General features: G+C 41.5%; 1 protein-coding gene across 1 annotated transcript; it reads left to right on the top strand.

The window, feature by feature from the left end:
- Positions 1-2,226: 2,226 nt before the first annotated feature.
- Positions 2,227-4,519, top strand: NPBWR1 (neuropeptides B and W receptor 1). Its single transcript, XM_081874623.1, has 2 exons — positions 2,227-2,563; positions 2,961-4,519. The coding sequence occupies exon 2, from the start codon at positions 3,272-3,274 to the stop codon at positions 4,268-4,270; it is 999 nt and encodes a 332-aa protein (XP_081730749.1). The 5' UTR covers positions 2,227-2,563; positions 2,961-3,271; the 3' UTR covers positions 4,271-4,519.
- The last annotated feature ends 10,201 nt before the right edge of the window (positions 4,520-14,720 follow it).

The following is a 14,720-nucleotide window of genomic DNA, read 5'->3' as shown; positions in this document are numbered from 1 at the left end:
GTGCATATTTAATCTATGGAATGCGCCATCACAAATTGTAGTGATGGTTGCCGACTTAGCTTTGAAAGGGGATTATGCACACTCATGAAGGACAAGGCTATCAAAGGCTGTGTACTACCTTCAGTATTGGAGCAGTATAATAATAATAATAATAATAATAATAATAATAATAATAATAATACAATTTTATTTATATCCTGCCCTCCCCAGCTGAAGCGGGGCTTAGAATGGCTAACAACAATAAAAGTAACACAGTTTACATAAAATCACAATCAATTAATTGAAATGCATTCTAAAATCAATTCATTCTAAAATCAATTCAAAATCAAATTATTGGCAACCATTGGGCTAGAGTTCTATGAGGATTATGGAAGGAGGGGGTCAGACTGTGCCTTGGCCAAGGGCCTGGTGGAACCGCTCTGTCTTGTAGGCCCTGGGGAAAGATGTCAAGTCCTGCAGGGCCCTAGTCTCTTGTGACAGAGAGTTCCACCAGATCGGGGCCATGGCCAAAAAAGCCCTGGCTCTGGTTGAGGCCAGCCTAACCTCCCTGTGGCCCTTAGTATGCCTTTGACTACCAGTTGCTGGGGAACACAAGTAGGAGAGTGCTGTTGTGCTCATGTTCTGAATGTGGGCTTCCCATGAGCCTGTGGTTGGCCACTGTAAGAAGAGGATGCTAGACTTAGTTTGTCTGCGTGAGCAGGACCTTCATGTCTTTCTGAATATCCACTCCTATTTCATTGTTAGCCGCTCAGTAAGGGACTGCTGAGAGTCAGATAAGCTACTCTGAATTTCCCAAAGGAAAAATAGGAGATAAGTATAATGGCAACGCACATCGGTAATTTGTTGTTTGATGGGTTTCTTCATGTAGGCAGTTGAAGGCTCCTTCATCAGTATTCTTGACTATGCTGAAGTATGTGGTGAAATTCTGATTGATTTCAGCTGACATGAATGGCAGTACTTAAATCACTTGTTGTACTAGCTCAGAGGTTTATGGTTACACAATGAAGCTTTCTCCCCTCTCCTCTCCCAGCCCTCCCCAAATCATAATCCATTAAATAATGTACAGTTTGGTGCCTTTCATGACACCCAAGATCAGCTGCCTAAGGCAAATGTCTCACTCTGCCTATTGGGAGGGCAAGGAGGGTTGGCCATGGAAAAATATTGGTCCCTGGGGTACTCTTATAATCACCCACATATAATTTGGTACATGGTTTTAAATAGTATGGCTCCAACAGGGGAACGCACAAACCACCATCTAGCTCAGCATATTTTATTTTAAATATCGTAAATTGCATTGTTAGGTTAGGAATCTACTTTATACTGAATCAAATCAGCATCCATCTCAGTCCTGTCCATGCTGACTGGCAGGAGCTCTCCAGGATTTCAGACGGGTCACATTCCCACCTCTGGAAAAACTGGGGATTGAACCTGGAAGCATCTCTGAAGACAAAGTGGATGAGCTACCACGGAGCTTCAGCCCTCCTCCCAACAATATCAAGTTGCTTTAGTATTGTTGATGCAGCAGCCAACAGAACTGACTATCCCCCTTGTGTTTCCTCCTTTATATAGGAAAACTGGGATGCAGAAAGTCCTTTTAGATGAGGATGAAGCCTGGGCTGGGATGCCAACAGATCTCAAGCAGCATCCAACCACCTCTTTATCACCTGTAGAGACTGAAGAGGTGCAGTGTCCTTGGTGTTGATGTGATTTTCCAGTTAAGTAGGGCAGAATTGGCTTATCTGCCCTTCTTGCACAGTAATGGCACTCCAGCAGCTTGCAAAAAGTGCTTTAGGACAAGTATCACATAACTGAACTCCTATCATAACATGATGGAGTTTCAAATGAAGTTTTTGCCATGGTATAGGCTAGAGAGGTATAGGAAATGCCAAAGCAAATTGCCGCTGGATTAAAACATCTTCCCTATAAGGAGTGGTCAAATAAGTTGGGGTTTTTTCATTTCAAAATACAGATAATTGAGAGGAGGAGGCATGACAGAGATTTATAAAATTTATGAATGGTATGGAGAAACTAGGTACAAATTATCTTCTCTCAAACAAAATAAACTCTAAGTAATCTAATGAAACTGATTGATAGTAAGTTAATAACAAGAGGAAGTTTTATATAACTGTATATCTAAAGATGAACAATTGCATTAGTAAAGCAAACTGATCTCCCTTTGCAATTAGATATAGAATGAACAAACAGAAGAGATGGAACCTCTACAAGCTATTGTCACGTGAAGGGGTCTGTAACTTCAGAGGAAGCAGATTTCTCATAAGGAGGAGAATATAAACTGGTGGCCGTGTTGATTGACCTGTGAGCTGAAACGGTAGGGCTTCCGTGCTGAGGTAGTACCTGCCCTCCATTTCCTAGCCAAGGGAGTGGGGTTCAGAAGGAGCTATCCAGACCTGCAGGGACTGTTCAGAGATGCAGCTGCTGAGGAGCTGTCCAGCATTTCAGCATCACAGCACTTCATTCCTGTTTCTCAGCTTGCTGTTGAGCCTCCAGAGCACAGTGACTGCAAAAGGATGCGCAAAAGCAGGACACAGTCTTGGTTAGAAAGGTAAGGGGAAACGGAGGATCCTAAGCGTTAACTAATAATTCAGGCTTTAATGAGTGTAATAAAATAGTGTGTGAAGAATGTCTGTGGGTGAAAAAGGAAGATGGAGACATAATCTGTGAGTGTAGATGGGGAAGAGTCTCATTTAGGATTCTTCAGTCACAGAGGCATGGTTTTTATATGTGTTTATTATTTCCCATGAACAAGAATTTTCGTAGCATATTCCTCCTAGGCAATGCGCGGAAAGAGAATTAATGAAAACTATAACAAGAGAGGTAATTTTGTGCTTAATTATATAGAGACATTAAATGTCATTTCCATACAATGTTGAGCTGCATGTAAAATAGCCAGGGGCATGTTGAAACTTAATTCATTTGTTTTAAAATTTTATTTTCCTTAGGAGATCAGTACAGTCAGAGTGCTCCAAAGTGGAAAGATAAAAAGGAAGCAGGATGCAAAAACTATTTAACTGAAAGACTGCTTTACTGGTTTCAGTAAATAGAAAAGAAAGTGCTAGGAGAGGCAGTTTACCTGAAAATTAGCTTGAATCAAGCAGCTTCAAGAAATAAGAACCTGAAGGAAATCTCTGATGCAATGTATTTCAAATAGACTGATCTCACTCATAAGGTTTTGTAAAAGGACTGCATCTAGTAATCTCATCTAAACTAAACAATATTTAACAGAGGAGACTGATATTTGTCACTGCAGACAATGGATAATTTTTCCTCCCAGCCCAACTTCAATGTTTCCTGTACTGATGTGGATTTTGGCTGCTATGGGTCAGGACAACATGGGCACAACATGACAGCTCCACAGCTGATTCCTAAGTTCTACATTGCCGTACCCATCATCTACTCTGTGATCTGTGCTGTTGGGCTCACTGGAAACTCTGCAGTCATTTATGTCATCCTAAAAGCTCCCAAAATGAAGACTGTCACCAACATTTTCATTCTGAACCTGGCCATTGCTGATGAGCTCTTCACGTTGGTACTTCCTATCAACATAGCAGACTACCTGCTGCTTCAGTGGCCCTTTGGCGAATTCATGTGCAAGCTGATCATCTCCATCGACCAGTACAACACTTTCTCAAGCATTTATTTTCTAACTGTCATGAGCATCGACCGATACCTGGTGGTGGTTGCCACCATCAAATCCAAGAAAATGTGCTATCGCACCTACAGGGCTGCCAAGACAGTGAGTCTCTGTGTCTGGGTTTTTGTCAGCATCATCATATTGCCGTTCAGTATCTTTGCCAAGATACACACTGAAGAGGGACGATCCCAGTGTGTCTTTGTCTTTCCCAGCCCAGAGGGCTTCTGGTGGAAAGTGAGCCGCCTCTACACCCTTATCTTGGGCTTTGCCATCCCAGTGTCCACCATCTGCATCCTGTACAGCACCATGCTCTTCAAGCTGAGGCGTATGCGGCTCCACAGCAATGCTAAAGCTTTGGACAAAGCGAAAAAGAAAGTGACAATCATGGTGCTGATCATATTGGGCGTTTGCCTGTTCTGTTGGACCCCTTATCACCTGAGCACTGTGGTCGCCCTCACCACAGACATCCCACAAACCCCTCTGATAATTGGAATCTCCTATTTCATCACCACCCTGAGCTATGCTAACAGTTGTCTCAACCCGTTCCTTTACGCCTTTTTAGATGATACTTTCCGGAAGAGTTTCCGAAAGTTGGTTGAATGTGGAACTCCCTCCTAAGATTCCAGATCTTTTTCTAGCCCCTTTTAAAATAAGCTTAATGCATTTTGAAGAAACTTCACGAAGCATGATTGGAAGGGACTAGCTCTGGCCATAGAACCAGATCCAAAATGTTGTAAAACTGAAAATTCAGGAATTGGCTCATCCTCTTCTTCTTCAAGCAGTGTCCCCGTATCCCTGCCAGGATGAAGAAGCTTGCTGCATCACCACACTACATCCTCCGGGGCATTTTTTCTCTTGTTCTTTCTTTTTTGGTATGTATTCTTTCCTATTGGTATGTAATGCAACATAATTCCTTGGAATGTAAAAAAAAGAAAGAAGATTTAATATTCAGCAGACCCAATATACAGAACAGTACTAATTGAAACATGGAGTTTTTTCAAGCCAAATAAAGGTGTGCAGAGTGCCTTTGCTTAATGAATCTGAATCCTGCTAGTTTGATACTTGTATTATATTTATCTTGCTGTATTACCTTCCTCCATCATATTTTATTACATATTAATTCTGCATTTGACAAGGTAAGCTTTTATGACAAGGTAATGTGTTCTTCTACAGCTCCCACACATTTAATTGGGGGGATGTGGGCCTAGTTGATTGATTCTTCCTTTCCTCCATATTCAATCACATTGTGTATTTTAAGTTCTGACACATCTTGTAGTTGTGATTATTATTATTCTGTAAAAATACTGTAATTAAGGCTTACACTGCTGCACAAATCTTCTGCATACAGACTTTCTTAGATATAAGTATTTTGCAAAGGAAAATGCCCTCTAGCATAAAATGTCATAGCTTGATCTTTGTCACATATTTTTTTTTAAATCCCAATCTTTTCTTCTTCTTCTTCTTTAAATACTGGAGATAAGAACATACAAAGCCCCCAAATGGGATATACACAGCTTGTTGCTTTGTAAGTGCCAAGTGGAGATGGGGAAATAAATTACTTTTTTGTAGCAACGTGTATCGAGAGCCACCTTCAGTAAGAAGCAGAAATTTCAGTCCAAGTACACTTCTCTAAACACCAGGAAAAGTTCTCATTGGAAGAAAGCAGCTCCCTGCTTATAATAAGACTTCTAAACCTGGAGTATTCCCGAGATTCTCAAATCTTTTCTTGAATAGTAGAAGTTCTTATCTGGCAAGCCTACATCAACTTTGGAAGGCATCTTGTGAAAAATTCAATCTGAAGCTTCTCAAAACGAGTGCTTTCCCCAAAGATGATGGAGAGGCTTGCCTGATACAAACTACTATTCAAGAAACAATTTGAGAATCTTGGGGAATACTCCAAGTTTAGATACCTTGTTTTCCTGGGGTTTGGCCACTGTCACATGCTGAGACAGATGGATGTCAACAACAACAACAACAACAACAACAACAGGCATCTTGTTTTAGGCACGGGCCTACTTTCTTCCAATGACCATGTCACAATGCTAGGATTACCTGAATCCATCCATTTGGGTAATATATCTTTTTATTTATTTATTTATTTTTTATTTCAAACATACAAATAAATACATAGATAACAAATGCATACTTTGCTACCTTCTATATAAATCAAATAATGTCAGACTTAAAAACCTTACTTCTCAACATATATAAAAAGAAAAGGGAAAGGGAAACAAAAAAGACAAAAAAGACATAAAGACAAAACAAAGATAGTGACAAATCACTGGACATTTGTGGTAGATCACTGGTAGATCACTGTCTCCCCTAAAAAAGCTCAAGAACTTTGACCTGAACCCCTAAAAATGGGCTTTCCTCATCCCTAAAAAAAGCTCAAAAACTTTGACCTGAACCTCAAAAAAGGGGGTAGATCACTGCCAGTTTTTAACTCTGTGAGTAGATCGCAGTTTCTTGGGAGTTGGCCACCCCTGATATAAAAGCCATTATGGGACTGAATCATATCAAATAGTACCTAACAAAAAATACATATTGAATTTGTTTTTGTTTTTACCAGTAGATCACGATCTACCTGTTGGACGTGCCTGTTGTATATGATACCTTTCCTTATGGATTGAATCTGTTTACATACTTTAATTGTCGTGGACCTTGTAATGGTTCATTTTACTTTACTACATCCCCACCCCACCCTGTGTTTAATGTTTTCTCCTCATCCTGGTACGAGGAAGCGATGTATCTCTGTTTACGGAATTATTCCAAACACAACCAAATTTTAGATGTGGGAGGTATATCTTTGTACTACTTAAATACCTTAGTTTCTCACATGCAGTTTCTCACATGCAGTAATGGGCTACCCATGCAGGAACATAGGAAAGTGCTTTATACCGGGTCAGACTACTGGTCCATCTTTGTTCAGTAGTGCCTATGCCAACTGGCAACAGTTTTCCAGGGTTCCTGGGCCCTATTTTCCAACCTTACCTGAAGATGCCAGGGACTGAACTTCAAACATTCTTCATGCAAGGCAGATGCTCTACCCTTGTGCCCTTCTTCCTCCATCCCATTGTTGAGTGTCAGTCCCTTAAAGGAAGCAAGCTACCTCCCAGACATTTTGTGCACTTCAGCTTTAAGAAGCAGATTTTCACAGGGAAAGCTCTGGGGCCAAAAGAAGAGTGCTCAGACAAGGAGCTTGGAAGTGCGGACCTGTGCCTGGAAAGAGGGGGGTGAAAGGTAAGTATGGGTAAGCCCTAATTAAGCAACAAGTAGCTAAATATACGCCAGTTAATCCCAGAATTCCACAGCAATCCAGTAAAAGAGCTGGTTGACACTTTGCCTCACAAATGGGCTCGAAGGCAGGATGAACACTCAAATATCCACTCTTCCCATGCCTCCTTACAGGCTGGTGGTCTTTGGTACTGCATTCCCCAAAGGGTGAGAGTAAAGTCATCTCCCACATGCAGCCAAGGAGGGGAGCAATAATCTTATCAATGGGCCCTCCCCATTTGTTTTAATATTAATTTGGTAGATTACAGCTGGAGTGTATTGAACTTTAAGTAAAGGTAAAGGGACCCCTGACCATTAGGTCCAGTCGTGACTGACTCTGGGGTTGTGGCGCTCACCTCGCTTTATTGACCAAGGGAGCCGGCATACAGCCTCTGGATCATGTGGCCAGCATGACTAAGCTTCTTCTGGCGAACCAGAGCAGCGCAGGGAAATGCTGTTTACCTTCCTGCAGGAGCGGTACCTATTTATCTTTTTGCACTTTGATGTGCTTTTGAACTGCTAGGTTGGCAGGAGCAGGGACCAAGCAATGGGAGCGCACCCTGTCGCAGGGATTCAAACTGCCAACCTTCTGATCAGCAAGTCCTAGGCTCTGTGGTTTAACCCACAGCACCACCCGTGTCCCATATTGAACTTTACTTCATAGTAAATTAATTACATTAAAATAACTGCATCACCCCTCCCCCAAAAAACCCAGCCACACAAACTCAGTTTCTAAGAAATAGTGAATTGATATTTTGAGGGGTCAGGGGAGCTGGTGTCCCTTGAGTATTTATACCTTCCATTGCTTGTTGGAATTGTATGTGTATTCCATAGTTCCAGTTACAGATAGGTAGCCGTGTTGGTCTGCCATGGTCAAAACAAAATAAAATAAAAAAATTCCTTCCAGTAGCACCTTAAAGACCAACTGAGTTAGTTCTAGGTATGAGCTTTCGTGTGCATGCACACTTCTTCAGATACACTGAAACAGAAGTCACCGGACCTTTCTATATAGTGAGAAGGTGGGGAGGGGTATTACTCAGAAGGGTGGTGGGAATGGGTGATTGGCAGATAGCTGCGATGAGCCTGTTGACGACTCTTAACGACTGCAATAGGTCTAACAGGAAAAAGCAAGGGGTGAAAAGGTGAAAAATGGCTTTGTCATGTATAATGAGATAAGAATCCAATGTCTTTGTTCAAACCAGGTCTCTCCATAGTTTTAAGTTTGGTGATAAGTTGCAATTCAGCAGCTTCTCTTTCCAGTCTACTGGAAAGAGAAGCTGCTGAATTGCAACTTATCACCAAACTTAAAACTATGGAGAGACCTGGTTTGAACAAAGACATTGGATTCTTATCTCATTATACATGACAAAGCCATTTTTCACCTTTTCACCCCTTGCTTTTTCCTGTTAGACCTATTGCAGTCGTTAAGAGTCGTCAACAGGCTCATCGCAGCTATCTGCCAATCACCCATTCCCACCACCCTTCTGAGTAATACCCCTCCCCACCTTCTCACTATATAGAAAGGTCCGGTGACTTCTGTTTCAGTGTATCTGAAGAAGTGTGCATGCACACGAAAGCTCATACCTAGAACTAACTCAGTTGGTCTTTAAGGTGCTACTGGAAGGAATTTTTTTATTTTATTTTGTTTTGTATGTGTATGTAATCCATCATGCTGTTTGAGTCATCATGACACAATATTCCTGTCTTACAGCCATCTCTGAATTTGGAGCAGAAGAATTAATCTGGGGATACAGAAATTGCACCCCCTAGATGCCTGGACTACTATTTCCATCTTCCTTGACCATTGGCCTGATTGGAGCTGGACTCCAAAACTATCTGAAAGGGCACAAGTTCCCTATCCCTGAGTTAATCCTTACATATCACAATTTGTGTACGCACATTTTAAACCATTGTGATTCTCAAAAGTTATTGGGAGCCCGTGGTATCTATGGGGGGAATAAGTACATAGGATACACGTTTGTGGGTTGAAACAGGTGACAACTTTATCAGGTATTATAGCAAGCCAGTGGTGTTGGCCTGTCAGAAGGGCAGCACAGCACAGCCCCTTGCTGTTAGAATGTTATTTCTGCTAAACTGTTGAGAAACACTCAAACCATTCTTGGGGCTTGTGCACTATTAGACCCCAAAGTGGGGCAAGCCAGACATCTGGGATCCCACTGGCCAACACAAGTCTGGACCCCTTTCAAGCTGGGGTGTGACTTGTGCCCCTCTCCCCCAAGCCCCTAACTGGATCTCCCCTCCTTATGTTTTGCCCCTGCTCAATGCCATTTCTGCTCAAAGTTGTGACAGCTTATAGAGCAACATAGAGCAAAGCACTAGTACCATGGATAAGCTTGTGGGGCAAAATGACCCTCTCTGTTGGGTAGCTAAGGCTTTTAAGCTATTGCTTCCCATCCAACATCCTCTCACAGGATATCTTAGAAGCTGGCTAAGAAGACCAAGGCTCCTCTTGGGAGCCACTGTGCAAATTGCACTCTGCACTTAGGGGTACACAGAACGGTACCTTATAGTACAATCTTTCTATTGCTCAAACACTGTGGTTATATCCAAAGCTAGTTCTACTCTGAGTAGGCCCACTGAAATCAATGAACATGTCTAATTTAGGTCCATTAATTTCAGTGGGTCTACTGTGAGTAAAACTTAGTTGGATGCAAGCCATGACTGCTGTCACTGATCTGATAGAGAGATTTTGTATCCTTCTTTACTAGAAGAGTGAAATCAGATGATGAATGGTTCTTTCTACTAATCCAGTGGTTATTTCTATATATAGCATTGCCCTGCTGAAAATATTCAAGTTGGTTTTTTTGCAAAAAGATACATTCCAAAATATTTGCTGGAGGGGAAAGTTTTCATGGTGGACATGATTGTGTGTATTTGACATTTTATGGAATTCATGTCTCTAGTGAGCTCTGTGATTACTTTTCAAACAGAGAATGACAGTTCTTTTTGGCCACAAGAGGGAACTCACTGGATTTAATCAGCTTTTTCTTAGTCATAATATATCATAATATTGGAGCCCTTACTTTTATTTCAGTCATGAGACAGCATTAAAGATGAAAAGATAATTTTAAGATGGAATTAAATTTATATATGCTTTCACATTGCAGAAAAAAATCCTAACTTCATATCTACACTGTTGGAGTCTGAAATGATGGTGACTGGCTAGAAAGGGGATTTGGGAGTTGTAGGTTAATGAAAATGTTGACCCAGTGTGCAGCTGCTGTGAAAAGCATGGATTCCATGTTGAAGATCATTAGGAAAGGATTTGAAAATTAAACTATCATAATGCCTTTGTACAAAACTATGATGCAACCTCACTCAAAATAGGATATTGTGATGCTGCAAAGGGGCCTGGACGCTGGAGCAACTCTCACATGAAGAAGAGTGATCACATTTGGGGCTTTTTAGCTGGGGAAAATTGTGAGTAGAGGGACTCAGCTCTGTGTTGATGTTATTTGTAGAGACATTGCCTTTCTTGCATAGAGGAAGGTATCCAAAAGGTCATGAAATCACTACTAATGAATTTACTGATTTTTCCTGAGTTTATGTGTAAAAATCTACAACACTCAAGTGTAAGAGGGTGGCTAGTGCTTCAATCTTGCAGGTGAGCAAATTCACAGAAGTGATCCATAGAAAGTGCAGTAGTAACCAGGTACTTGACAGTAGTTTCATAGAATCATAGAATTGTTGAGTTGGAAGGGACCATGAGGGTCCTCTAGTCCACCCCCTGCAATACAGGAATCTTGGGGCTCAAACCCACAACATGAAGATTACATGCTCTACCAAATGAGTTATCCCAGGAATTGGGTTTGTTCCCTTACAAATTAAAAACTCTGTTTGAGGAACATTTCTCTTTTTAAAGTACACCTACTGTATATACATACACACAAAAACAAACACACACACTTTTTTGTGCATGGAGCTCAAACAGGACGCAAACTCCTGAAGCAAATGAGATTATAATCTCTCTATATAATAAAATTACTTTCTGTAACAATGTATGCAGTTTTGCTCTTAAATGCTTCATACAAGTTCACTGTTAATGGGTTTTCTTCCAAGTGCCTTGATCTCCTTAATATACCATTTTAATTCCACAGTGACGTACTTGCTTTCTCACAGAAGAGTCTCAAGAAGATAGTGCAGTGAAGATGAAGAGAATGGTCTGATTCACATATAATGACAAATCATAGTTCGCTATCATTTGTAAGAATGAGTATGATCTCAGATTCACATGCTTTCCCCTCATATGTACAGAATGCTTAGTTAATAAGCCAGGATATCAAACCATGGTTTGGTTGTGGCCAGATATACCATTTGTTCACTATGGATTGATTTATTTTTTTAAATAACCCTATCAATTTCCAGTATTCAGATGAAACAGGAAACTACTGTTTGTTAGAAACTGGAAGAAACTTTCAGCTTTCTCCCTTTAGTCATAAAGGAAGGGGGAAAGGGAGAACGCATGTAACAAGAAACTGTGGTCTGAATTGGATCACTGTCTTTCAACAGTTTGGGTAGCAACAGTGCCCTGTTCCTCATATCCACAGGCTTGTGGCTCAACAAAATGCTACCGAATTACAAAACTATGCTGCTGCTATGGCTAAAATAATATTAGCCTCCTGCACCAGCCTGTTGCTTTTCTTTTTTGGAAAATCTTCAATAGTACAATGTCCTTTTCCCCACACAGATTAGGCACTTTGCTAAGCCCAAGAGAGAAAAGACACAAAATCCAGAATTAAGTTCAAACTTTAATGGAGCCAAGTTCCATCAGCCCTAGCCAGCAAAGCCAAAGGTCAGTGACAATGGAAGTTGGAGGCCAACAACTGGCACACTCCTGTGAGTGCCCTTGACAGGATCTGGTCCCAGGAGGTACAAGCAAAGCTCTCATCAAGGGGAGCAGGGTTGAAGGTGCAGCACAGTCAAACAAACCAGGACTGAAGAGGAAGACCGTGTATACTCTGGCCTCCCACACCACACCCTAACCATAGCCAATGGTAGTGAAAGTTTTCAGGGATTGCTTCCTCACAAGGAGACCCCTTACTCACAAGCTGTGCAAGGAATCTGACACTGACATATGTATCCTATGGTGTCACTCTTTGGTCCAGACACGGACCTTCTGGCACTAGCATTTTGTAGACCTGTGGGACGGCCCCACCTCCACCTTCTCTGACAATCTCAAGGGTTTTCCAGCAGGCCTTGCCTCAGAGGTCCCCTTAAGAGGATTCTGAGGATGGGTTTCAGGCACCTCAAGGCACGTGACCTTTGTTGGTCCTCCTCTGAGGACTCTGTGGCTACAATGACATCACACATTTGAAACTGTAGTTTGTTAAGGTTGTGAGAGTTTCTATAAGACCTCTATTTCCCTCACACAGCTACAGTTCCCAGGGTTCTCTGGGAAGAAGGGTTGATGGTTAAACTGGCCACTTAGTCTTTGAAGAAAAAGCAGCAAAATGTATGCAGGAAAGAAAAGGAGAAAAAATAATAATGATAATGATAATGATAATGATAATGATAATGATAATGATAATGATAATGATTATTATTATTTATTTGTACCCCGCCCATCTGGCTGGGTTTTACCAGCCACTCTGGGCGGCTTCCAACAAAGACCAAAAATACACTAAAATGTCACACATTAAAAACTTCCCTAAACAGGGCTGCCTTCAAAGGCCTTCTGAAAAGCAGCGATCAGGAGTAAAACATGCTCCCATAATCAGTTTCCCACTTAAAGTCACTCCATCTTGACTACTATTTGTGCTTAAAGGTGCTTTATGCAATTAACAGCATCTTCAGGGGGTCAGTAGTGCCCTCCTAGTGCCCTAGTCCACTTTGGGAGCGTATTCCAGACTGGGTCCTTTAAAAAATGCATGAATAACATCCAGTGGCTCCTTTAGAAAGCAAAAACAGGGCTGAGAGCCTAGGTGAAAGTAGCCCAGAAAAGACAGTAGGGAAACGACAAAATTAGTATCAGTGCAGTAGAAACATGAATGGGTATTGTTGTGACAACTGGACATTCTCACTTCCTTGGCCTTGAATGATCCTTTCCCTGGTTAGCATCCAATAATAGTGTGAAGTTTGGACTAGCCACTATGTCTTGCTTCAAAAAATGATTGTTGCCACTGTGTTTATTTATCTTTATTTTGACAATTTGTATACTGCTTAATCACAGTCATCTCCAAGCGGTGTACAGGAGCCCCAATACGATAAGACTAAAAGTGAACTAAAACTATAAAATCAGAATTCAGTTCAACAGCCTACTGGAATAAAAAGGAGGAGGACTCTTTGGTGAGTTTCAGAAGTTCAACAGGTAGGTGCCCTGTATGTGGAGGTACAAGTCTTAATGCTACACCATCATTAATACCAAGGAAGAGAAGGAAGAGGGAAATTCTGTCATTCAGGAAGGAGAAAGGGAGACAATGGAGTTTTCAGCTGCCCAACTATGGTGTCTGAAACAGGGCTTGCGCAATTCCCAAATGCTTTCTCCAAACTGGAAAACTATCTATTCCACTAGGGGGTGGTATAAGATAGCCTTTTCAAATTAGAAGCTATATTTGCATCGTTTCATGTTCTCATTTAGTTAGAAGAGAGGGGATCCCAGATCTCTCTCGTTTAGAGTTTAGATGCCAAGGGGTTAAGGGAGTCAATGGGACAGGTTGCACGAGGGATTTAAAAGCTTGCCGGTGGTTCTCTGGAGGACAGGAAACTAACAAAAAGAAAGGTGGAAATGCTCCAGAGATAGGAGAATTACTGAGGCTAGCTCCAGAAATAATTGCTGGTGTTGGGTTTTTAATACATTTTTCCTCTGAGGGTCTGCTGAATAACATCTGAAATCTAAAATGGTTTTAAGATCTTGCAACATTCTGATCTGTTCTGCCAGTCTCATTAGCCTGAGTAGGCTCCCCACTGAAACACAAACACAAGCTGTAAAAAGAGAAAGAAAAATCTGGGAAAAGGACAATTCTAAAAAAAACACCAAAAAACAGGAAGATAAGCAAATATACTAAATCAGGTATGGGGAAGGTCAGAATCAAGGACCAAATGTGGCCCTCCATGTCTCTCCATCTGGCCCTAAAAACTCTTACCAGGCCACACCCCTCACTGACTATGTTTAACATTCTACTGAAGTGTTTCTGCCTGACTGGAACATATCCTTGAACTCTGACAATGCCCAGAGGTGGTTTTAGGGTGGTGCAACTGGGCGCAGCACTGCAAGGGGCCGCAACACAATGCTGTAGAATGGAGGGCAAGGTGGGGGCACTGAATTTTAGTGTCTCACAGGGCACAGCTGAAATTTGAAAGCTCAAAGTCTGCCGCTGTAATGCCTCTTGGTTGCCTACATGTTGGAGAGAGAAGGGTGTGTGTTTGTGTAACCTACTGTACAAAGGTCAAATTTATATTTGTTGCTCCATCCACTTTTGCCCTGGGCTCCACCCACCATTGGCATGTGGCTCCCGGAAGGCTGCCCAGAAGGGGATATGGCCCTTGGGCCAAAGATAGGTTCTCCACTTGTTCCCTAAAGTTTAGAGCCTTAATGTTGTACAAAAGAAGACAGAAAATTAACTACAGTGGTACCTCAGGATAAGAATTTAATTCATTCTGGAGGTCCGTTCTTTTTTTCTTTTTTCTTTTTTTAAATAATTTTTATTAACAGGCCAATCAAATCACATTAATTCCAAATCACATTAATTCCAAATCACACAGCCAAATTTTAAAATTTTTGTTGGGGGTACCCATACTTCGAGCTCCGAACGGGATCCAAACATCTCTCTTGCTG

Source organism: Podarcis erhardii (assembly GCF_964252035.2).
Source record: "Podarcis erhardii genome assembly, chromosome: 8".
Classification (NCBI taxonomy): domain Eukaryota; kingdom Metazoa; phylum Chordata; class Lepidosauria; order Squamata; family Lacertidae; genus Podarcis; species Podarcis erhardii.
This window is presented reverse-complemented; position numbering and strand designations above follow the sequence as displayed.